Source organism: Excalfactoria chinensis, chromosome 1, assembly GCF_039878825.1.
Source record: "Excalfactoria chinensis isolate bCotChi1 chromosome 1, bCotChi1.hap2, whole genome shotgun sequence".
NCBI lineage: Eukaryota > Metazoa > Chordata > Aves > Galliformes > Phasianidae > Excalfactoria > Excalfactoria chinensis.
The window spans coordinates 128998450-129024267 of NC_092825.1; the positions used below are offsets into that span (position 1 = coordinate 128998450).

The 25818-nt window shown below is 42.2% G+C and overlaps 1 protein-coding gene across 10 annotated transcripts in view; it reads left to right on the plus strand.

Moving 5' to 3' along the window:
* Positions 1-24319, plus strand: part of LIMS1 (LIM zinc finger domain containing 1) — a 62994-nt gene extending 38675 nt beyond the window's left edge. For 7 of the 10 annotated variants that reach the window (XM_072358327.1, XM_072358361.1, XM_072358340.1 and 4 more), the window contains exons 2-10: positions 8387-8546; positions 13789-13855; positions 16103-16223; positions 16555-16704; positions 18045-18195; positions 18842-18934; positions 20112-20160; positions 21933-22008; positions 22263-22465. In XM_072358327.1, coding sequence (XP_072214428.1) covers positions 8387-8546; positions 13789-13855; positions 16103-16223; positions 16555-16704; positions 18045-18195; positions 18842-18934; positions 20112-20160; positions 21933-22008; positions 22263-22422 — 1027 coding nt within the window. In that variant the 3' untranslated portion in view covers positions 22423-22465. Of the gene's footprint in view, positions 1-8386; positions 8547-13788; positions 13856-16102; positions 16224-16554; positions 16705-18044; positions 18196-18841; positions 18935-20111; positions 20161-21932; positions 22009-22262; positions 22466-22808 lie in introns of those variants that run through there. The other 3 variants (XM_072358370.1, XM_072358377.1, XM_072358320.1) reach the window with 3 other exon arrangements.
* Positions 24320-25818: the final 1499 nt, after the last annotated feature.

Sequence of the window (25818 nt, forward strand, 5' to 3'; positions counted from 1 at the left end):
CTGGACTGAATTTACGCATGGAAATATTCTGCACAGGAGAGAAGGCTAAATTGTGAAAGCTAATATGTGAACGTCACAACCTATTAAATTGCCAGCATGCAGGCACTGAGGAAGACAAGCCTGAGAAGGGTGCAGTACTGGGTTCCTCTCCTATTTTTCTCTTCTGGTGTCTCTCAGCTGTTCCAGGCTGACAGGTGTCCTTGAGGGACCCGTGTGCTGTTCCATGACGCTCTCCAGATGCAGGAGCAGCTCTAGCAGTGCCCATGTGCAGGAGACAGACAGAGAGAGCAGGCCTTTTATGGGACTTCCCAGGGTGGTAATCCCAGCTTGCAGCCAGCAGTGACTCTGGGGCTCCCCAGGCACTCTGTGACATCCTCTGATTCTTTTCCCATCTCCTAGTTCCTCCACTCTCACCTTGCACCCAGGAATCTCAGGGTGCATCCAAAATACAAACGATGCTCTGAATTTTGGTGTGCGTTATGCAGTGCCATAGTGCACGTTATTTGTTTTTTCTTCACTCATTTTGTCATAGGAGGTGCAGGCATTGGTCATTTTTAACCTTTGCAGCTGCCATCTTTGTAGATAGTTCCGGGTTTAGGTAGTCCTTGGCAATGTTCTGAAGTGATGGTTTCACACATATTGCCCCATGAGCAGTGCTTTTGGATGACACCACTCAGGTGTGCCACAAGAATCTGTGTCGCTGTGGGATTCATCCTTACATATGAACAAGCATCATAACATTGACAGGAGCTTTTTTTCCCAACAAAAGGAACTTGTTTCATGATATTTGTGACATATCCTTACAGTTTTTCTGCTTTTTTGTCTGCCTGCTCTGGTCATGATAGAGCTAGAAGAAAATTCATGAGAAGCTTTTAGCTCTTAGCCTCATAGAAATAAAAAGAAAGTAACAAATTGGCGGAAAGCTGGTGATACCTGGCAGCATTTCTCAGCTGTGCCTTTCTAAATGAAAGGTCTGACAGATTCAGCTCTTCCAGCAAGGAATGTAGGGATGAAGCTGAAGCGGATGTGAAGCTCTTTCTGTCTTTTCTAGTGTGTAAGGGATTTTAATGTGTAATTTTTAATTAATTTTTTTTTTAATTAAAAGTATTGCCATAGTTAACAAAGCCTTTGGGTTGGAAAATGCTTGGCAAGTGTTGCTTTTCAGTAACTGTTACTGGGATTCATTTGTGCTTACTTGAAATGTCTGCGACTCATCCCAAACAGCTAATAAAATATAGGATGAGGACCCTTGGTTTGTGTTACACTCAATTTTATGGTTGTCACGATGGAGTATAAAGGTACTGCTACTTTAGCTTGGCTTTATTTCTCAATATATGACTCATGCGTGACTCGTAGGAACACAAATTGCTTCTGATATTCCCTTTCATCTGTTGAATATTAGTGCCAGTGCTTAATTTTGCTGTAATAATTGCAGATGGCTTAGCTGCCTTCCCTCCTGCTGGTTTTAAAGCTGGGTGATACAGTAGCGAGCATGTGAAGAAAAAAATGGGAAACCAAACCCCAGAATGACTCACAATTGCAATTTAATTTGTATGTGAGTGAATTAAAAGAGGAACAGCTGAAAAGACGTTTCCTTTGCCACATGCTGCCTTCTACCCCAAACAAACTATTCAGTTCAGGAAGTGAAAAAGTTCATCGTTATAAGCTAGAAAAACACTAGATAAACGGATTTAAGGTGAAAAAAATTCTGCTGAAGGTGCAGATTAGTGGCAGTATGGAGAAGGATTTGGGAGGTAAGCAAGTGCTGTCCCACAGCACCTAGGCTGAAGGTCAGTCCTTAGCATGTTGTCTCCAGTGGAGACATTGCTGTAATAAGAGCCAAGAAGTCTGCTGCTGGCTGTCATTTCAGCCCTATAAGGAACTTTGCAGACATCATGGAAGTCTTTCCTGGCAGGCTGGGTATTACGTTTAGTCAAGGAATTAATTATAGCTCCTGGGTGAGCTGTTCAGGTCAGAGGGCTTGGTTTGTAAAAGCATTAGTTCCAGGCAGTGCAGGCGGACAGTGAGGGCAGGAGCAAAGGCTGAAATCTCCCTTTACATGAAGGATTCAGGGATGTATTTGTAGTGAATTTCAGTAGCAGGTGACATGAACCGAATATTAGTGCTAGGGAAATGTTATTTTTGAGAGAAAATTTCTTGAGTTTTGAAACATCGGGAGATGCAAAACTCAACTTTGCACATTTTTATGTATTTGGACTTTAAATCCCTTCCTTAAGGAAGGGATGAGGAGCACACATACACTTAGTTGTAATTTGCTTACAATTGTCTGACCGCACTCAATTCTCCTTCGCTTTGCTTTCAACTGTGGGTCTCTTTGAGAGGTTAGATGTGCTGTCCCTATCAGTGAGTGCAATTATTAGGCAAGGGGATAGAAATGATGTTATATGAAATGCATTGGTGTAAATGCATCTTTGAAATGTATTGAGTTGGAAGAGTTTGGGTGCGGTACATTTAGCTCAGGGAAGTGCCCATACGGTTAACTACACAGGGGGCATATGGTAAGAATAACTGTGATAGGATGCCGTGTCTCTTATAGCAAGATTTTCTAGTGCACCTGTGTGACACTTGGCCTTTTTGTTGTTCTGTTTTTCATCTCTGCATAAGGTGCAAAAATAGTAGCGGAGGAAGAAATGGCCCTTTGAAAGAAGATCAAATATCCGTACTCATAAGAAATAATTTTACACAAAGCATGGCTTCATTTGGTAATGTTTGCAATTAGCAGGAAGACAAAACTGTGGGGTGGTGTTTTGTTTTGTTGTTTTGTTTTTAATATTTAATGCAACAGAAAATTACTACAACTAAATATTGCTCTCCCTTTCTATGAACCCTGGTAGGGTCTGATTTCTCACTGTGCTTGTGTAGCTGATGAAAAGAGCTGTGTGGGAAGGTGCTGCATACCTGATTATTCCAGTTGTGTTCATTTCCTTATGAAGAGATGGAATGTGAACCTTCTCTGCTTGCAGAGACCAAAGCATATTTTGGACATGTTTATACTGGAATACGTTTATATTGAACTATTTGCAACATCTAGAGTTGTCTTTTTGTTTGCCCTGCTTAAGCTCCCACCACAGAAGCTTAATCATGCTTTCTGTGGCTAATGCTAAATGATGAAACTTTTAGGAGCGCGTGGAATTCACCTGGTTTTTATTGCAGTGGTTTCAAGGTGGTTTTCCATTCCTTAACAGAAGCAGAGCAGTGCTGGGCACATGAGAATCCTACATATAGCATATATCTTTGTTATGGAAAAGATTTACTCCGTATTTCCAATTGCTTGTAGAGATGAGCAGTTGCAGCAAGCAGAACCCAAGAGCGTTTTCAGTTTCAGTAAAGAAGACATAAAAGACCAATTAGCACTTAAAAGGTCAGAGCAGAAATTAGCATGTGGCACTCCAGATTCACGGTGGTTTCAAGGCAAAGCTTCTCCTCTAGTTATTCTGCATTTTGCATTCAACAGTTAAAGTGAATTCACCCCTACCTCTGTGGGAAGGGGAGGGCTGCGTTCTGTTTGCTTTCCAGCGCAATGGGGTTCTTGGCTTCCTGAAAGCAGTGGTGATGCAGCAGGTTTGCTCTCAGCCAGCAGCGTTATTTCGGGGCACCGGGCAGACTGCCAAGCAGCAGCTGCTTTTGTCAAGCACCTTGTTTGGAGCAGTGACTGCTGAGCACTTCTATTTGGGGAATGGAGCAAGGCGCTCAACAAGGGCTCGCAGCCTCCCGGCCTTCTCTGTAAGAGTCCCTGTCTGCTGGCACCAGCAGGCAGCCAGGAAAGTTCTCCTGAGAAAGCAGTTTTTCCTGGTGGGAATGGAGACACCACAAAGCAGCACATTTGATTTTCCTACCGGTTTTCACAGCAGCAGTGGTACACTTCCCCTCCTCTCTCTGCCTTTTTCTCTTGTTGCCTTCTCAGCCATCAGCTTTGGCATCTGCAGAGACCCCCGTGTGCCAGTGGGAGCCACTCCTTCACCTTCCTCTCTGCTTACCTCCCCAATTCAACACTGGCTTCTCCTTGCTCTCCCTACCAAGGCATGTAGGTCTTGATCCAGCCCTGGGGAATGCCAGCAGCCCCTCCTGGCCTGGTGACTCCTCAGGGTTACCCTGAGTTACTGGAGAAGATACAGAGGGTCTTAGTCAGCCTGGTGTAGATCATAGCAGCAAAGTGACAAAAAATGAGAGAAAGATGATCGGTTACTGTGCCTTTGTGGATTACCAGACCATCCCAGTAGAAACTATGTTTTGTTTTGGTAGCCGGAAGGCCCTTTTTAAACTCCTGGCAAGCTCCTTTCTTCCCTCCCGGGGAAGGAGTCAGAAGTAACTCAGTTGGCAGCAGCGCCAGCAGCCTGCAGAACGAGTCTGCTTTAGCCAGAAGGCACCTTGGGGAGCACAGAAGACATGGGTGCTGCAGCAGGAGGAGGAGAAGCCTTTCCCTCCAGCACTGCTTCCCACAATGCTGCACCGGCAATGTCATCATGACCTATAGCTATGACCCAAGCACTGCTACATCTAGAGCTTGCCCCACAGCAGATAAATATAGGGCTTGAGCTCCAGCCTCCTCAGCCTGTTACAACCTGTGGCTCCTGGTGATTCTAAGATGGATGATCAGACCTGTGGGTGCGTAAACACACAGGTCATGCTGCCTTGGCCTCACCTGCCACGATGTCTTGTGACACACAGGAGCAGCTTGCTTGGAAGCCACCAAGGGGAATTAAAGGGAAGAGCCCTGACCAAACCCATTCCTGAAATCTGGCCTGTTTGCTTTTGCTTTCCAGAAGAAAATCTGTAGCACTGCATTGGCCAGGCCATGGGAAGACAGCGATGTGTGAGCCCAGGTTTGTGCTGAGAGCATCGTGTCCTCTGCTGGGCACTCACTCAGTTACCCCAGCCAGTGCTGAGACGTGTGGTGCAGAGCTCACTCAAGGCTCATGAATGAGTTTAATTTTTTAGGTTTTTTAGGTACTGGAAGCGTATGAACAAGTGGTATTCTTGACTGGGATTTCTGACACATTCTTTGTTATCTTCTATTTCTGCTTGTTCCCTCTAGCCTTCCTCCCATCCTCCTCCACTTTCTCATGCTCCCTGAAAAATCTCTGGATACCAACATGCTGTGTGTGACAAGCACACCATGCAAAAGGTAGTTACCCAGGACTGTTTAACAGAAGCTCTTTCTGGTTTTGTTTGATGTTACACATCCCTGGAAGCTGCCTGTCCTAAGCAAGGTGGAGCCTGCAAGAGGGCAAACCTGCAGCTGGTGATACCTTTCTCAGTAAGGAATGCACGACTGGTTTTTGAAGAGAGCATAACTGTGAAATAATTGCAACACTGGGAGGGCTTTCTGTGGTGAAGGAATGATTAATTTTCACTCTTGCTTCTTTCTTCCTGGTCTTGCTTTCTCGCTTTCCTGATATCCACTGTGCATTACTTTAGCGTTCAAATCTATGGAGCATCTTCCTGTTAGGTGATTGTTCTGAACGCAGCACAGTGCTGAAAATCAAGCTCCATTTCAGTTCCTTCATCTATTATAGCATACTCGGCACTTCAGTCAACAGCCTGTGAGGCAAAACAGAAAACAAACTGGCCCTCTGTATTTATGCTTTTGACAGAAGCCTCTTCTTCGTGCTGGTTAGCCCATGACAAAGCCTTGTTGGAATCCACTTCCATCCCCTCAGCAGACATAAGCTGCGGGCAGGTTTGCTGAGGTACACGTTGGCTCACATAGGTTGCTCACAAAACAGCTCTCTGGGCCCAAGAGGATTTCTCCATCAGCAGCCAGTAGCAAAGCCCCTTTCTAGCATCCGGGTGTGCATGACAGCCCAGTGCTGGAATGTGCTCCTCCGCAGCACAGCTTTTAACTTGAAGCTCTGGCAGGGTGCTGGGTAGCTCTGGCTCAATGACACAGAGGCGCTGAAAGTCAGTCACTTGGTTTGAGAACAAGGGGAAGCCCTGCACATTGTTCTGCTGCCTTTGCCTCCAGCTCCCTCGCGATATAAGCACAGAATATATATACCCGTGATAACAGCTAGAGGAACATGGACTTCCAGCGCAGAGGTTACCCCTATGCAATCCCGGAGAATGAAGAGATCGCTCACAGCGTCTCTCACAATGCCTACAACTCAACGGGAAATGAAGGCGAGAAACCAGTGTCGAAACTGCAGCGTAGGCACAGTGACGTTAAACTCTACAAAGAGTTTTGTGACTTCTACGCAAAATTGTAAGTCCGCGCTGTTCAGCTCTGGGCTGTAACCACGGTGACATTATTGGCATATTGTCACTGTGTTTTTTACCGTCTGGGCTCTGTGAGCCATTCTCTAAGGCAGCCTTTACCACAGCTCTGTGTTTGATACGTTGCCAGTTGTAATCATCAACTAGAATTTGAGCTGGTGCTGTGAACTTAATCAGTGATTGCGTCAGACGTTTTTATCAGGGGTTGGAGCAGGGTTGGCATTTGCCAAGTAGTCTCTGACTTCAGATTATTTGCTTGTTTTGGGCAAACGTGTAGACTCTTTCACTAATGCAGGACTGTTGCATGCATCACTGTTTTTACATACCTGTTTTTACTTGGATTACGTTTTTTCTCTGACAGCACTTAGTATTAAGTAACTTGTAAGCTTAACATCCTTAATACTCAGGAACTGGTGAGGTGATGATGAGGCTGGTGGTTTATGTTGTGATTACTGCTCGTTCAGATTAACACAGAGGATGGGTGAAGTGTCTGGCTTTTTTCCCCCTATAGAAAACATACGTAATCCATGTAGACCATTGGCTAACGGTATGCTTAGCTACACTTTATACATATAATCACTGCTGGTTTTCAGTATGCTGTTACTCTTAAGTATGAAATAGACCTTTCTTCAGCCTGATCCCCTTTGTGAAATTTGGCCACTCATTGGTTCACTGTGAGGACAGTGAGTATATTGATGGCAGGGGTGTCTTCTGCAGAGTGCTCCTGAGAGAGAAAAAAAAGGGGCAGCTAATATTAACTGGCTGGATGTGAACTTGTGTAGGGCTTTTCTGTGGTACCGTGTAAGACATAGATAAAGCACATTCATTTTTGAGCTATGTGGTAGGCGTATGCTTGCTAACACAGATGTTGTGCAAGGAGTGAGTTCAATTCCTGTTGAGCCTGAAGGGAGCCAAGAGGTGCTATCCCCTTGGAGAGCAAGTCTTGGCATCTTGCAAAGGACCCAGCGCTCTGCACTTGAAAATGCAGCAGGAGATTTCTTTATGATATCCAGATCTGTGCCTGTGTGTAAAATAATGTTTCAGTAAGCTTCCAGACAGATGTTTGCAACGGTGCTTTTGTCAGCTGTGGTCAGATTGTGTGAAACTAGACCATTGCCCTGTATTTGCTTTCTGTGATCAAGTGATAATATCACTTGCCCTAACAGGGCAGTGACCCTGAAAGGCATAGCTTTGAGAACCCAAGTATTAGTAAGAAAGCACTTGCAAAGGACAAATAAGTGACCCTTTCTTGGTACTGGGGCCTTAATTAAGTGTAAGACAGCTGTACTGACTGTTGTATGTGTGAACACAATCCTAGTGAAGTTGCTAATCCCCCTGATACTTTGCAGCTATCACACTCATTCTATGGTCACATGCCTTTGAGAAGCAACCAAAACTGCTATTTATTTGAGCTTTTTTTTGCATCACCTGTTTGCATTGCCCTATGCCTGGTCTTGGTGGAGCACCCCAGCACTGCAGCCAGAGCATTTCTACCTTCTTCTTGTCCTTGGTCTGGTGCTGAGGAGCTGTGATCTGCTATTATGGAGATGAATCCTAACAAACAAACCAAAGATCCCATGACTTTATTATTTCTACAGGTTGTGCATAGCTTGAAGTGATTTTACAGATTTAATTGTTTACCTGCTGCGGTTTTCAGCAATCTGCCATGCTTAATGTTTTAAACTCTTCCACGCTGCTTGTTTAGAGCTTCTGAATTAATGTTGTTGTACGCTCGTATTCTAGAATTGTGAATTATTTTAGAATTAACATTCATATTTTCCAGTGTGAGGTCCTCAATTATTGCTAACATTTGCCCTTATTTTCTGTAATTCAAATGTGTTCCATGACTTTTATATTACTTCTTTGAATTACCTGCCTTTTCTCATCATAAAGAGACAGCAGATGCATCTGTAACAATGACCAATAGTTATTAGAGCGCATTGTGGGGGCTTTGTTTCCAAAGAGTTTGGAGCCAGAAGGAAACAGTTTTATTTCTAAGGGAACATCACAAGTCATTAGGTTCATGGAAAAGTTTTCACTGGACAGCCTAGCATTAGGCTGATGTCCTTTGCTTTGGAAAATTATAGAGAACCAGAATCAGTTGTGCTGCCTTTGGAACTCATTTTCTTTCTGTTTCTTGTTTTCGTGACAGCAACATGGCAAACGCACTCGCAAATGCCATCTGTGAGCGCTGCAGAGGGGGCTTTGCGCCAGCAGAGAAAATCGTCAACAGCAATGGTGAGCTGTACCACGAGCAGTGCTTCGTGTGTGCCCAGTGCTTCCAGCAGTTTCCTGAAGGGCTCTTCTACGAGGTAAGCTGGGAGAAGTAACTACAGGCTGATCGATACCTTAGCAGCTGCTGTGGAAGAAATGGAGTTCCAAAAGATTATGCCTGGTAGAGGGGAGAAGGAAGAAGAAATGTTTCCATGCCTGTTTGGAGGATATCAGTGTGTATAACCTTATTTAAGTGTGTAACTTAGTGCTACTAGGGCTGAGAAAAGAACTACTGGAGATTTCTTTCCCTCTGCAGGTTTTTTTTTTCATTAAAATCTATAGACTACATATTGTATCAGAAATACAGGGAAAGCATTCTTCTTAGAATAGAGTTGTCAAAGGGAAACTCCAGCATCCTGCAGTCTTTAGGAGGTTTATTGCTGAGTGAGTGAGGCCTGCACAGCTTCTGAAATATCACTTGACCTGTAAGCCAGCATGCTGAGGTCAAGGTGTGTTGACAGCCAAAATCAGATGAGTCCTGAGTCAGGTAAATCCAGAGTTTAATATGCTTTCAATGGAAAACTCCACTCACCTTTCTTTAACCCTAGGTGTAAGGAAAGGTAGAACATGGGAGACAGGCAATTATTACCTGAAGTTTATGGATGGCTATCTGAGGCTCTAACAGACTAAAGGCAGAGTTCACAGAATTATCAAACGTTCAGTTGCTTCTGAAAATCCTGTTCTAACCCACTTTCACATGCAGTGCCCATCATTGTGTCAAGAGCCCAACATTTCATCTTCCACAGGGGTATTCTTAATTATACAGAGTCATGCTGTATGGTTAGGAGAAGGAGACAGGGTGAGGAGTGTTGATTGGAAAAAGAAGCTGGCAAAGGGGATTCCTGAGCTTGCTTTCTCTCACCTTTCTTGTGGATCAAAAGGTTTTTCAGTGCTGTAGAGATAGTGTTGCACAATTTGTGGCAAATGAGCCAGCAGTGCTCCATGACACATCAAAAGGTGGGCTGCAGAAGAGTAGCAATTAAGAAAAGACAAAACAAAACACCCCTTAGATACTTACACCTTGCATTATTATTGTTAATATCATATGAGTTGCTCCCTGTTTGCAGGCATGGTAAAGAGTCTGCCCTGACGTGTTAAGACCTGAGTCAAATGTGAAGTGATACGTACAATTTAAAAGTAAAACATTTGTTGATAAATTTGTCATGAAACAATAAAATGTACTTTTCTCTAAATAATGAGCGCTTTATTCATCATTTTTCTGACTCTCAAATAACAGTGGGACAATCCATGGACCTCTTTCAGGAAGTGGAATGGTCTTTTGAGATAAACTGCTCCAGGCAGTCTATGTCTCCTAGAGAATAGAAGAGAGGCTCCAATGGAAAGAAAGATAGATTTAAGTTTGCTCCTGGTTTAGGAATGTTACAGCCTTTCTGTTGCTCATCTGTGGCCATAGCTGAACCTGTTTGGCAGGGACAATCTGATGGTGTTTCGTTACATTGTATGCACACATATTCATTAAGTAAATCAGAAGTGAATGCTCATTGATTGTTTTGGAAATAAAAGAAGGCCCGTGTACTTATTAGGTGTGTTTTTGTTTTAAGTTGCTAATTATTTTTTTTTCAGGCCAGGCTGAGGCTTGCAGTGACTTTATTCTTGAGAAATGTTACATAGAAAGTGGAAGGTTTCAGTTAAAAAAAAAATGATTATCAAGACTAAGAGAATATCCAGAGACTTGGGTGTGGCTTGAACTTCAGGCCATCTTTCTGCCTCGAGTCCTAATGTCTACCACAAGGTCTTGCAGTTTCTCTCTACACCAGCAGGTCTGTCTGCTGCTATTGAAGAGGGGTACTTTCCAGTCTCTGTCAGTGTTCTGACAAGCATCAGAAGATGGTTCATAAATCTCACCCAGCCCTCCACCCACATTTGTATTGGCTTGTGCTTGACATCTTCTACAGAGTGAATGTCCATACTGGGCTACCCTGTCCGCAACCAGCAGGTTGGAAGTGTTTGACAGAGTCCATTTCTCTCTCCAGTTATTCCATGCAGCCTACACAGATTTCGCTTGACACTGAAGTAGTTACTGAGATTGCAGTGGAAACCTTGACACGGTTTCTTGTAGTGTTGCTCATGGAGAAGTGGAGGCAAGCTTGCTCTTCTTTCATGCAGTGTGATTTAGAATCTCAGCATGTGACTTGGGAATATACCGTCTCAGAGCATTTAGGTGAGAGAGAGAAACAGGAACAGCCCTAAGCAGATAGAGGGTAAGCTTAGGTTGGCCAATGCTCAGGAGATGGCTAACAATGAGTAATTAAGGTGATCTGTTATCTCTGTGAGGAAACAGTGACTGGAGAGGGCAGTTGCTCTCTCTACTCAGTGCTAGTGTGGTCTCACCTTGATTACTCTGCACTGTTCTGGGCACACAACATAAAATGAGCGTAAAACTATTAGAGAACATCCAAAGAAGGGCTACAAAGATGGGGAAGGGTCTGTAAGGCAAGATGAGTGAGGAGAAACCCCTTGGTTCATTAAGCCCAGAGCAGAGGAGACTAAGTGGGCATGGAACAGGCTGCCCAGGGCAGTGGTCACAGCGCTCTCAAACACAGGGTCTGATTTTCGGGTGGTGCTGTGAGGAGCAAGGAGATGGACTTAATGATCCTTGTGGGTCCCTCTCAGTTCAGGATGTTCTGTGGTTCTAATGCAGAAGGAATACATTCCTCAGACTGGCTTAATGAACCCTTCAAAAAGATGCATGTGGAGTTATAGACAGGTAAGGTGTTTTTCTGAGCAGGCTCCCCATGGGTAAACACGTGCATTGTTGTTAGCCCTACATTAGATGATGTTTACTCTGTGCCCAGTTCAGCTAAGCTAGCATTTCTTGGAAAAGACTTGTGGAAGTTAAATATTCCTCCTGTGCCTATCGCAAGAATTGCAGAGTTTCCCCAGTTAGTCATTAAGCCGCTTATCACATTTACACTCAAGTGCTGCCATAAGTTTTCATGCTCTGCTCCACCGTGGTGAGGTGAAACCGGTCAGACTACTCAGGAAGAAAAGCTGGTGTCACTGCAGAATGCGACAGAAGTCTGCTTTCCCTGAAGTTGCCATCAGCAAGTTTTATAACACACAGTAGTGCACAGTCCAGTACTGACAGTGGAGTAACAGCCCGTTTGCATGGGCAGCTTTGGTGGCACCTTGCTTAGAGGGACTGTTTTGCCCCATTGTGATTACTTGGTGGGCTTTTTCTTAAGACCTTGCTACTCTGGACTTAAGGAATGGACCTCCTTAGAGGTCCCTCCCAATGGGAACCATGGGCACCTCACCTTCAAATAATGGAGGTTAGAAGAGTTGAATACTACCCATAGCGCACAGCCATTTGTTAAAAGCCCTTTTAGGACCCTTACCTTGCTTTTAAACCTGTGCTGTGTCATTTGTCACAAAAGCTTAAGATTTTCTCTAATGGAGGAGCTGCTGGATCATCCACAAATGCTGCACAAATGAGCCAAGAATGCTGAAAATATAAACAAAAGCATATAGTAACCAACCTGCCTGACAGAAACCTGTTCGGTCTGCCCAGATCAATTTGTGGCTCTGAAATGCAAGCAAACATCTGCATCTCCCAATGTACCAACTGTTTACACAAGGCTGGAAGCTTTCTGGTGGTGGGTTGTTTTTTTTTTTCCAGTTTAAAAAGAATTACATTTGGCAGGAAGCAAGCACAGTTCTCAATGAACTAATAGTTTCCATTACTCTCTGGGACATTAATAATCCTCTGTCTCTTAATTAAAAAAAAAAATGACACAAGCACTACTTCCAATTAAAAGGTCGTCTGTTGTAGAGTATTACGTTGGAAAAGCCTTTGATGAATTGCTGGAATAGGCTTCTGAAAAGAGACTGTGGAACACACGTCTTTCTGATCCTTGTGTAGGGGAGATTTAGGCTGAGCACAGGAATAAAGTTTCTGATCTCATGCTTGCAGTGACTTCTAGGTGGTCGCATTAAGTCCTGCCTATGGATTGCGCTGTACTACTGTACTTATGTTTTAGTTAGTCCTTGAAATTTCAGAGAGTAAAAGGATATAGCTGTATTTTCCATCCATGCATCAAAACTTAATTTGTGGGTAATATGTTACGCTACTTGCTTTGTTTTGTGTTAGATTCAGAAGAAAGAAAGAAGTGGGGATTTCCTGCTCCGCTTCAGTTTTTTAAACTTAAGACATTCAAATCCAAACATACCTAATATTATCTGTCTGGTTTTAACATGCTAGCTGGCATTGGTGTCTAGCAGTGGTGCGCCTGAAGGTATCTAAACATTTCCCATCATTTTAGGGCATACTTGTCTACATGTTCTTACATATTTCTCAGTTAGATTGCTAATGCAGTGTCATACCATATTTTTTTTTCCAGATGTTTTATTTTTTCTGTATGAACTACAACTGAACTTCTCTAAGCTTTGAGAAAATTCAGCTCCAGATCCCTTCAGATCAGCTCCTTACTTCATCTAGTCGGCTTAGAGAAATTTGTTCTTTAAAATTTCCTCAGACAAGCATTGGGAAAGAAAAGCACGATTTCTTTTTTATGTTTTGCCCACAGTGCTCCCTGAATTGCAAAGATTTCTGTCCCTGGGTGTTCTTCCTTCCCCCAGACTTACTTCCTCCAGTGTGCTGGGCCATTCTTACAGGAAACACTGAGTGAGGAAGGGATCAAATGGGTTCAGGGAAAATGCTTCCCCCCAGGAAAGCTTTTCAAAAGCTAATTTCCTGCACAGAATTCTGTCTGCTTCAGATTTTTGTTAGTCTCTCAAAATTCAGGCATCTGTTGTGAAGTAAAGGTTGGATTAGGTTGGATGTTTGGGGGAAGTTTTTTACTAGGAGAGTGGTGAGGTCATGGAACAGGCTGTCCACAGAGGTTGTGGATGCACTGTCCCTGGAGGTGTTCAAGGCCAGGTTGGATGGGGCCTTGGACAACCTGATCTAGTAAATGTGGAAGTTTGGTGGCCCTTCCAGGCAGGGGGGTTGGAACTTCATGATCCTCGAGGTTCCTTCCAACCCAGGTCATTCTGTGATTCTCTGATTCTGTGTAAAAGAAGGTGGGTTACACTCTCAGCAGTTTTAAAGGAATAGTGTTGTATTGACAATACATACTATCTATTATCTGAATTAAGCCGGGTGAATTTTGTGCCTGTTTTTCTAGCACGTGGTCTGGTTTGCTTATTATACAGATCCTTATCTTCTACTACTCAGTTGCTTGTGGAAACAACCTGCTGTTACAGTATTTATGTCAAGGGCATGCTGCTAACCTCTCTTGCCTTGTTTTCCATTTGCAGTTTGAAGGGAGGAAGTACTGCGAACATGATTTTCAAATGCTTTTTGCTCCTTGCTGCCACCAGTGTGGTAAGTTTTACATTCAGGTGAAATATTTCACACCGATCACAAATGGGAAGTCAACATATGTTGCTGGGGGAAGATGTGCAGCCCTGTTGTATCTCCTCTGGGAGGTGGCCCCACACAGCTGAACTTCCAGGATGAATTTCAGTGAACTCAGGGAGCTGCTTTTCTTAAAGGTCACCAAACAGTAGGTTTAAAAAAACATAAATGGTTGCATTATTTGGATGAGTAGTTCAACTGTTCATCCAGTGACTCAATGGGCAGCTCATTCATGAGCTCCTGATTTTCTGCATCCACATGCACGTACTCACATGCATCCCTTCTCAAGCAGCTGAAACCCTCTCACAAGTCTTAATCTGTTTTGATAATTGTAACCTATCCATGTTGTCCTCTATAGAAGCAGAGGCAATCTTTATCATCTAGTGATATCACCTGCTTTCCATTTTTGACACAGATCCCTTTAAGGCTTCAGCATCTGTTGTCTACCCTGTGTAACACTGAGGGCTGCATTTTATTTGCTGCTATTGAGTAAATGCTTGCATGTCTGCTATGCTGTAATCAACTGCAAGTTTTCTTTTACACCAAGTTTTCTGTGTGTGACACATTTTGCTTGGTCAGGGTTGAGAAGTCATTGCTGTATCCTTGTTTGATCAAGTCTGGAAGCTCTTATATTTCTGAGGCACCTGGGCAAGCTGCTACAACTTTCGCTTATCTTAGTAAGGCCTTTCCCTTGTGCAGAGGGAGTGGTCAGATGCTGGAAGGAGGGGAAGCAGATGTTCTGGACCTTTGGATTTTCAGCTGCAGATTTGAACAAGCAGGGGAAGAGGAAGAAAGAGCTCAGTGGTGATATCTGAATGAACCTGAAGTGTGGGACAAACCAGGAGGAACTGCTTTGTTCCCTTTACAGTCCAGTCACTTCCCAAGTGTGAGGGACCTTTGTGTTCCTCCAGTTACTCTGCAGTCTCCCTCCTTTGTTCTCTTCCTGCTCTTGTGTGCCACAGCTTCCCCTTCTCCTTTCCTGCTCTTGGCCTGGAAAGGACTTTTGTGAATCCTCTTGTCTAACCCCTTGAAACACAAAGCAGTGCTCTTCCTGCACACCAGCACTGTCCATACATGGCAGAGCTCTGCTCTCCTGTCCTCTCCTGTCACTGATTTGCTTCTATCACTGATCTGCTCCTAGCTTCTCTTCGGGGAGTTTGGCAGAGGGAACTTCACCTCTGCAGCACTCAGGGAGTGTTTTGGCCTGTGGCAGGTTTATGAAGGAGCTACACCATGTATCTCCAGGAGTATTCCCACTCAGCTGCCACAGCTCATTACTTTCTGCTGCTTCTTATTCCTCGTAGCACCAGCTCTATTAAAACCTCATCAGTTTTACGTACTGACTTGTTCCAACAGACAAGTTAGAAGAAAGTGAATTTGCTGGAGGGTGTGACTGGCTGGCTGGACTGCCTCCCAGGTCACTGCTCACTTACCACAGCACTCCATGGATCCTGCCTGGAAATGGGCTTTTCCAGTTTTTGAATTCAGTGAGAGTAGCCAAAATCAACCGGGCTGTTGTCAGCAGCGATGCCTCAAGCTTTTCCGACACTTCGAGAGACCATCCAGTTTTATTCTTGAAAAGCTGTGACTTCATGGGAATGCCACAGACTTGCGTGTTAGACTTCATCTCATTTACATCTGTTATCTGCCTGATCGCTTCTCTTTGGCAGCTGTTTGATTTGTAGGCTCTTTAGAGCCAGGATTCAGCCTTTCACAGCACCAGGAAGCTGAGCTCCAGACATATTTTAGGCAGTGCTTGCACTGCTCAGGGGCCTTGGCTGCAATGTGTACACAGAGAACAACATGCATGTTTGATGTGGCTGTGCAGTAGAGAATATGAAATGGCAGTTTTCTCACTTTTTCAGTGCCTCACAGGACAGGACTCTGTGGTAGATCAGAAATTGGTGCGTGTGTTGGATTTGCTATTTAGTAAGTGCATTCTCCTACTGTATCTTTGTACTTTGACTCTAGGAGTTTTCTTGCAGTAGGGTCAAGGCCACCCAAACTCAGTTCTGTTGTGCTTTGAGTATGGAGCTCTTTTAAGGCTTGATTATAGACCTAGCGGAGTAGAAGCCAACACTGTGTGAATGACAATTCGAAAGAAGAAGAAGAGAGAGGCAAAAAATGATGAAATGATTCTAGTGATTTGGTTGTAGGCTTCTCATAACTTTGTGTAGCATGGTATTTTACATCCTGTTACTGTGTTTCCTACAGGTGAGTTCATTATTGGTCGTGTTATTAAAGCTATGAACAACAGTTGGCATCCAGACTGCTTCTGCTGTGATATCTGCCACGAAGTATTGGCAGATATTGGATTTGTCAAGAATGCTGGCAGGTGGGTCTTCACCCTTCCCTCTATCACTGATCATGGTGAAAATGAAATGAAAGTTGGGAGAGATGTAGAGGTTATGGTAAAGAAAGCTTTCCTGCTGAGATGGAGTAACTGAAGTGTCTTTTATGAGAAAAAGGTCTAAGAATGCATCACAAAACTAAGAGTGGATACCTTAAAATATGCACATAAAATATGAATAACTTATCTACTTCGACACCAGATTTCTTGTCAAGTGCGTGTTTTGTACCTGGGAGTGATAGAAATGAGTTTCTGTTAGATGCTTGATTTGTAACAGGTGCCGGTACTTAACCTGTCTTCTTTTATGTTGTTACAGACATCTCTGCCGTCCTTGCCATAACAAGGAAAAAGCCAGAGGCCTGGGAAAGTACATTTGCCAGAAGTGCCATGCCATTATTGACGAACAACCTCTCATTTTCAAAAATGATCCTTATCACCCTGATCATTTCAACTGTGCAAACTGCGGGTAACTTGAGTTCCACAAAAGAAAACAGGAGAATGCTGGTTTTATTTGCTTCACCCATTTACGTTTTAAAGTGGAAACCAGTACTGTACAACAGGCAAAAGGGATGAGTTCTGAGTGCCTTGCTACTAGATATGTGTCTGGTTATGTCTCTTGGGGTGGTAGAGTTGGACCTTCCATTCAAACAACAGGTGATCTGCTGGGGTGTGATGAAAGACTGAAATTTGCAGCACAGGGTGGTAAATTAGGAGATCTGGGCTTAAACTTGCTTATGGCAGCAAAATGATTGATGTTATTTTTCTGCTACAAAGGGTACAAAAGTGGTCATCTTCAGCTGCTTCAGTCATTATCTTAGTTGAGTTTTCCAAATAATGTTTTTCTTTTATGTTTCCCTTCACCTCATTTTATCAGCTTCTGCAGCTGCAGAATACGTAGCTGCATGTTTCTGTATCCCCAGCTGATGCATGGACCGATCAGGGGGCGTTGTAGGATATAGCACGCATTATTAGTTGTTTGTTTTTTAGTACAAAGGAAGCTATCGTTTCAGTATCATAGCAGAGGATGAATTAAAAAAACAACTTGTAGTAATGTGTCAATGCTATTGTCAGCTTAATATTTTCCTTTCTCTGATGTTTGATATCATGAGGAAAATGCAGAGGAGTACATTTTCCCTTCAGGTACATTTATGTAAATCTTAAAGAAAGTGGTGCTAAGAGAGCCACGGCAGGCATGGCTACAGCTTTCTAACCTGTTTGGGAAAAGTTCAGTAGCTATTTTCAGAGAGATTTGATGCATCCTACATAGCAGGCTTTCCTCAGTTTACTGTGGAATCTATCATAGAATCATAGAATCATAGAATAACCCAGGTTGGAAAAGACCTCGAAGATCATCAAGTCCAACCGCAGCCTAACCAGTACCCTAACTCTAACAACCCTCTGCTAAATCATATCCCTGAGCACCACATCCAAACGGCTCTTAAACACATCCAGGGATGGCGATTCAACCACCTCCCTGGGGAGCCTATTCCAGTACCTGACTACCCTTTCTGTAAAGAAGTGTTTCCTAATATCCAACCTGAACTTGCCCTGTAGCAACTTGAGGCCGTTTCCCGTCGTTCTATCACTTGTCACCAGTGAGAAGAGACTTGCCCCACTCTCTCTCTATCAGTCTTGTTTAAAAAATAATCAAATTGAAGTGTCGTATTTGATGCTGCTAAATACATTATTGTAGTATAAATACAATTACTAAAACAAGTTCTAAAAATTACATTATCTCTACAGAAGCTCTCATTGAAATTGTTCAGTTTCTTTATTCATGCGCTCAATTAATGAATTTTTGAACAGGAAGGAACTTACTGCTGATGCTCGTGAGCTGAAGGGAGAATTATATTGCTTACCCTGCCATGACAAAATGGGTGTCCCCATCTGTGGAGCATGTAGAAGGCCAATTGAAGGACGTGTGGTGAATGCTATGGGCAAACAGTGGCACGTGGAGGTAAACATCAGCTGACACATTGTCTGTCACAAATGTGAACATTAACATACTTTACTGGAATATCAGCGATCAGTTTCCATGGAAGGATTAGGAATGTATGCAGCAGTGATCAGCAAATGCATCTACTAATCCCATTTTCAACCTTGATGTGTCTGATCTTCCACTGAGAAGAGACCTCTGCCTCCAGAGCTAAAATCAGTAGTCCAAGGAAGCACTGCAAGGTCCTTGTAGAAGAAAATGTCACCAAGTCCACGATTTACTTCTTTATCTTCCCTTTAAGTTATGAAAATAAGCAGTCTTTGTTATGAAGTTCACCTCCAGCAAGTGTTTCTTCACAAGATGCAATGGTGGTGAACATTATTTGATCTCACTTCATTCTGTCATTAATAACGTATCAGAATTGCTTCAGTGCATTTTTTTTTTCTTTGTTGTAACTTTTGAGTAGAAATGTTCAAGGCAGTAAAAGGGGAGTTATTTTAGTGATCTGAAAGTACAAAACAATAGGTGTAATTCTTGTTTTCAAGATGGCGCGGCGAGCTCAGTAGGCTTTGGTTATGTTCAGTCTAGGGACTGTCTGTTTGCTTTCTTGAAAAAAATACCATTATTTACAAGATATCAAAAAAATAATCCATAATTTTCTTCGTAGCATTTTGTTTGTGCAAAATGTGAAAAGCCATTCCTGGGTCATCGTCATTATGAGAGAAAAGGCTTGGCATATTGTGAAACCCACTACAATCAGGTAAGGTTACATGTTTTTTAAAATAGGTTTGATTAACGGGGGATGGAAAACTAGGAAGATCCTGTTTTCTTATGATCACCTGTGAGAGTAAAGCTGATTAGTAGGTATTCCACTGCAGTCAGTTTATATGGATTTCTCTATAGGTAAGGTTTGCATTTAAAAAAGATAACTGCAGGTAATTCACAAAGAATAGCTGGGCTAATCAGAACCTAGTTGTTCTTCAAGCTTAGTGTTGCTTATGTTGAGCTATTTCAAGCTTTTATACTTCTGTAAGATCAGAGCAGCTAATGACACCCAGTGTTCCCCAAGAACATAAAGATGATTTGCCACTCAGGAGCTGTGGTTTAACACAAAACCTTTGAGTAGCGAGGTCTTCCTTACAGATGCAATTCTAAGATGATCAGATACGTTAAGATACGCTGCATCAAGAAGCTCTTTCAACCAGTTGCTGTAGACTAACAAAGACTAAATTTGTCAGAGGACACCACCTAGTGACCACTTGCCTTTAAATAAGAGGTGTATGGAGTTGTACCATTTCCCTCCAGACTCCCTTGATTGGGCAGTCCAGCAGCATAATGAATAGACCTTTCTTCTTTGGAAGCCAAATGCAAGGTGTCATGTACACATCTTTGCTTGGATAAATAAAGTAGGGTTATACCTGGGAGTTGTAAGGCATCTGCTAATTACAGATGGATCCTAAATTTGTCAGCGATGAAGGGCAGGTGGTTGAAATATTGCTGGCATCTCTGCAGACAATAAATACCAGGTCATTATTAGCAATAGTATTGCAGTCATGACAGAGCAAGAACATACACCACGCAAGAGCTGTGTGTTGAATGGGTGTACAGATGTTCAGCTGGATGGTTACTAAAAACAAGTATGTGACTCTTCATTGCTGAACTTCAAATGTTCAAATGTTCAGAATTAGGGAAACAGCAGAACAAAATCATATTTGTAGAGGGGTAAGCAGATGCAAAGAAATGTTTCCATCTTTCATATTACTAAAGTCTTTTTGTGATAAGATGATGCAAGATTGAATTGGAAACCCAAATCAGACTTGCCATCATTCTCCTTTATTTAAACTGAAATAAACAGGAAAGCTATTGAAATACAGTTAAAAAATTACTGTCAATAAAGTAATTACATTAAAAATTCATTGCTTCTCCTTCCTCTTCAGCTGTTTGGCGATGTATGTTTCCATTGCAATCGTGTGATTGAAGGAGATGGTAAGCAGTTCTCTAGCTGTTTTCTTAACGTTGCGTTTTGATGAAAGTTCTTTCTAAAAGTGGAAGGAAGGTCCTTTGTTGAATCCCTGACTGCTCCCATTAAACCACAAAGAGGCATTCTTTCTATCAGAAATTAGGATAGATGTGACTAGTTAGAGGCCAAATGGGAAGAAGACCTTACAGCAGATGTTTCGTGATGATGGAAGATCAAACAGGAGCTAAAGAGAACTGTGGTCAGTTGGAAACCTTTTAAGTAATAACCAAAGGCCAGGGATGCTGGGAGATGCAGAGGAAGCTTTCTGCCCCCACCAGCTTTAAAAAGGAGTATGCACAACTGTGAGAATGATCACAGAGGCATCTCCTCAAATGAATTTAGGGATCGTGACACAGATTTGGAAAAATATTTAGATACTGAACAGTTCAGATGGGCTTTGTAAGGGATTTCTTTTTTAAGTGCCTACCTTCCATTGTTTCAGTTTGGTTCCTGGAGATATTCATCTATCTGTCACAGGCACCTGTCTTGTGAAAATTGAGACTGATGATAATTTCACAAAACCAGAAGGGAATCACACCTGGAAGGACTGTCCTTGAAGGCATAACTGGAAGCACTTTAATTCTTGGGAGGAGAGATTGTTTTGTAGGCCTTCTGGACTATCATCAACGATAAAATATAATAAGGCAAATCATTCCACATGCAGTCATGCCATGTGATTTTGTCCCTAGCTTCACCTGACTGAAGTAAACACATCTTAGCCTTACCTAAGCCAAAGCCATTATCAAAGTGGGAGGAAGCCTCTGGTATATAAAAGGCCATAAAAGTAGTTCATAGTCATGTAAATATAGGGTGAGACCTACATTCCATGTGCGCTTCCCCCACACTTTGGGACTGGACTGTACCTGCAGAACAACAATCCAGAAGCGGCATGCTCTTCACTGTGATCCTGAATGAAGAGAACTGGGGCTTGGAGTGAATGAGAAAATGCAGCCTTGTCTGATCACCACATCTCTGTATGTTGTGAATGTCCTGCCATAGAATCTGACTCTCGATACTGTTCATTTCAGTCACTGAACTGATTATAAAGCAGTAATTGTTTTCACTGTGCATTTTCAATTCTTCTACATTTCTTCTTTCATTTCTGCACACAAATTTGACACTGCTATCACAAATGCTGAGTATCCAGTTTTGTTTTTCCTCTCCCAATCTGGTGAAACAAACACTTGTGGCAGCAGTTTTTTAAGAGACTGCAATATAGAGATCTCTTGTAAGCAGACTTTCCTTTGACTAGCACTTCGACAAGCAGTAGAATAAATGTAAGCATATGTGAATGAGTTGCTTGCCCCTCAGTGTGGGAAAAGAAGTTTGGCTTTACAGAGTTCTGGTTCTAATTGCTGCTGACAAAACATAGAAGAACATTGTCCTTGAATCCTCTATCTGAGGTTGAAAAGAGAAGCAACTTTTGGCAGGGAAAGGTGCAAAGGTATACTGAAAGAGAGGAGTATCTGAAAGTTGAGGTACAGAACAAAGAGTAAACGTTTTCTCTCCAAAGCAGAGTTGTGTGCCCTCAGAGGCAGCTTTATGCGTGCTTCACAGTCCCACTGAGCAACAATCAGGTGTGCCTTCCAGGTCTTGCCATATTATTGTTGCAGACCTTAATGCTTTCTACAAGATTCAAATGATTGTCCTTCACATCTCACTGATGTTTGACCTTATTTTTTTTAACTTTTTTGGTAATGCTAATGATTTACCCTTTTTTTTGTTTTCCTTGCTCTAGTTGTGTCTGCTCTGAATAAGGCGTGGTGTGTGAACTGTTTCGCTTGTTCAACTTGCAACACTAAGTTAACACTCAAGTAAGTCAATCGATAGGTGTGATGCCTTCAAAATGTATCAGTGGTTATCTTTAAAATATGAAGTGTTGCTGGAGGTGTAACTGTTATGGTACAGAAGCTCTATGAACAACACTGAGAAATGTGCCTGTACCTTCCTCTTGCTCCATTTACTAATTTACATCTCTTTCAGCTGCCCGTTCCGTTCTTCCTTCAGTTCAGACTTCTTAACTCTTCTCCTTTTTCATCCTTTATTTTTTCTGCCTTTAACTCTGAAGGGATAAGTTTGTTGAAATTGATCTAAAACCTGTCTGCAAACACTGCTATGAGAAAATGCCAGATGAATTTAAGCGACGCCTCGCCAAACGGGAACGCGAAGCAAAGTTGAAAGAGAAAGAGAAAGAGAAGCAGAAAAAGAAAAAGCCCATCTGTTTGTAAACTTTTTTTCTTCTCACCACCACCTGTGCTCCTTTCTTCCTTGGTCAGTGCTACAGATGCTTTTACTTAATGTTTTTGCATGCGTTCATGTCTGTCACAGCCTAATATTTTTCACCAAACTGCAACTCGATATATTGTTATTTTATTATCTTAAGCTTAGTTTGCTTAGCACTACAGCTGAGTTTGAAAGATTTTTTAAGAGTTATAAATAGGGACATAACACACACTCAGAGTATTTCAGTCACAGTCTGCAATGTATATAAAGTAATCTCATACATATGTACGAAGTGCAGTTGCAGTTGTTTGTCTGTGCACATTTAATACAACCCACATTTTCTTCACTATCCTTTCCACTAAAACTTTGTTTTCTTGCTATGTCATTTTAGAAATAAATTTGTTGAGTTTGATATGAAGCCTGTCTGCAAAAAGTGCTACGAGAAGTTTCCTCTAGAGCTGAAGAAAAGACTGAAGAAATTAGCTGAAACTGTGGGAAGGAAGTGAAGACTTGGTCTGCTCTCCCCTTTCCTTAGGAAAATGTTATATCTGTTACTTGGGAGGGACTCTGAGGCTGTAATCAGGCAACAGATTACGATGCATGCCTTTCATCTTAATTCTCCATTCTATGAGTACATGTATATACAGATTAGTTGATAAACAGACCGTGCTCCTTTCAACTCACCTGAAAGGTTTCTGACCCTGATAATGCAGTGATACAAGCGAGCCATTGTGCACAGTAATCTCTGAGGAATTTTAGATTGAGAAAATATGCTTGTGAGTACCTGCAAAAACACACTGTGCCAACGTGCCCGACGTTAGGGGCATGTAGTGTCAATTATATTAATGAAAATATCAGTATGCAAATTAAGCATGCATACAAAATTTCCCATGGCCTGGGCAAGAAACCAAACATACCTCATTTTCCAGAAAAAATAATGCTTGGATTTCAGGTCAGATAGTCACAGAATCATAGAATCAAAGAATCACAAGGTTGGAAAGGACCTATAAGATCATCTAATCCAACCATCCCATTGAGGAGCCTTGTTTAAGGTGGTTTGAAAAGTACCATATTTCTAAATACAGTCACTGTACGAATGACCTACTTCTGGTAGTTTGTCCTTACACGCTGAATCTTTGTACATCAAACTTAGCATGAAAAATCTATATGAAGTCTAATTCCCACTGCAAGAAACGAGTATACTCAGATCTACTTGAATTTTGCTATATTCCATTCAGAATAACACGTTAACTTTTATATAAGCTTTTGCATTTTATTTACTTTTTGTGCCTTATTCTGCTGGACCATATGTAACAGTGTTCCACTAAATATATATATATATATATAGTTTTATTTTTATTTCTTATTTTTGTGCAGAAACTATGTACGAGGTATTCTCAAAAGATAACAAAATTTGCCTTAATTATGCAGGATGCAAGAAGGATTTTGTTTCAAGTGTGAATGCCTGAGGTTAAAGTTTAGCTTCTAGGCTTCCCTGACTTCTGGAACAGCAATGAAAATGCGTATTTGAGTTAACTGGCAACATTACTTTTACACTGTGAGTGTAAATATATGCAGTTTGATCCTACTAGGATCTGTTTCTTCAGCCATCTTCAAGAACTGTGCCTGCAAATAGTCAGAATTCACTGTAATATGTTTGTGCTTGTTTTATACTTCTGTACATGAAAATTTGTTTTTCCCTTTTCTGTCAAAAATACCGTTACTTAGAAATTCTTGATGGTACTGTGTTATCAAGTATGCAAACCTTTGTTTTCATATTAGAGACACAATTTTATATAATTACATCGTAGCAAGCAAATTTTCCTTTCCTGTTTATGGAAAACCAAATGCTTTAAAACATCTTTCTCATGTCATCAATAAAGGCTATGTTATTAAAACATGTATCACTTCTCTTACATGAGTGCTTGAGATAGGTGGAAAAGCATCTAGGCAGCTCTCCTTCGCTATGCTTCTACCTGTCACTATGTATGTAAAACTCTTCTACTGTCCAGACTTAAATGAGACATATGCCTGTCCTAAATATGCACTTTAAGGTTTAAAAAAGAAATTGTTGTTTTTATCATAACCAACAGCTTGATTCAGACTGGCACTGACAGCAGGTTTTCTGAAAGAAAATAAGTTGAAGAGGCACGTCTTCCTCCCAGATTTTACTCTCTCCTCTTTTCACTGTAATATAACTTTCATCCCAGACTTCCAGTTTACTGCTAGGTAGGGTTTTTTTACTTCATTATTGTATATGGTTATTCCATGCGGTAACAGTTCAGTAGCAGAATGCAGCCATTGCTGTGGTCATGACTGGAAGAATCCCCCCAAAAAAGTGTACGTAATAAGCATAATAGTAACAGTGTTGAGATTTTGGACCGTGCCATGGATTCAGTTGATCGTACTACAGTGATTCCTTTAAATTGTAATTCAGTTCAAGTGTGTTTGTTTTGTTTTTATTCGTTTTGCTTTTCCACATTACGCTGACCATACACACAGCCTTACTGCTAAGAGAGCTGGGAACAGTCTCTAACTTGAGGCTGCAGAGCAAGCTCTGCCTCACAGGGTTACATCCATGCCTCACTGGCATTATGTAGCCATCAGTCTCCCCAGGGCACTGTGGCAGTCCTGGGGCCCTAACACATAATGCTTTTTACTGTTTTTTCAAGTTCTTGATGGTGAGCCCTGTGCAGTAGCAGCAAGGCTGTGGTTTCTATAGCATTAACACAAGTGTGTGTTTCAGACCCCACAAATACTGAGGGTGTCTTGAGGCTTCCAAGCCTGCTGCATCCCATAACGATTTCAGAAGGAAGGGACTGTCAGACCAGGTAGTCTAAACATCTGCTCTAGGCAAACGTGATTTTCAAAGCTGCATCAATATTGAAAGTTTTGGCAAAAACTTGCCAAGTTTTCAGCATCTCCAAGGAAGACATGATTTCACAGGCCTCTGTGGGCAGTATGTTCCAGTGTATAATGACCTTCTTGGTGAAGTTTATTTCTGTATTCTTCTCGTTTCCCCAGTGGAAGGTTGCTCAGATTCACACAGCTCACTCAGCAGCTGTCTTTGGAGTAAACTATCATTGAAGTAATAACCGTGGTTACTGTCATCAAGAGCATTAACTAAGAGCAAAACAGAGCCAGGGAGTGAGCTAGCAATTAGGCAGCCTGGACAATTACAGGTTTGTTGTTGGAGCTCACTTCCTGGCCTCCCAGTACTATAAATATTTCACATAGATGTACATGCTTTGAGGGTGATTGTATTACAAGAAAGACACTGAGACCCTGGAGTGTGTGAAGGAAGCTACGAGAAGCAGCCGCTACAACGCTTTGAAAACGAGCGGCCCAACGTTCCACAACTCAACTTCCCGCCGTCCGGCCTTCAAAACGCGCATGCGTAC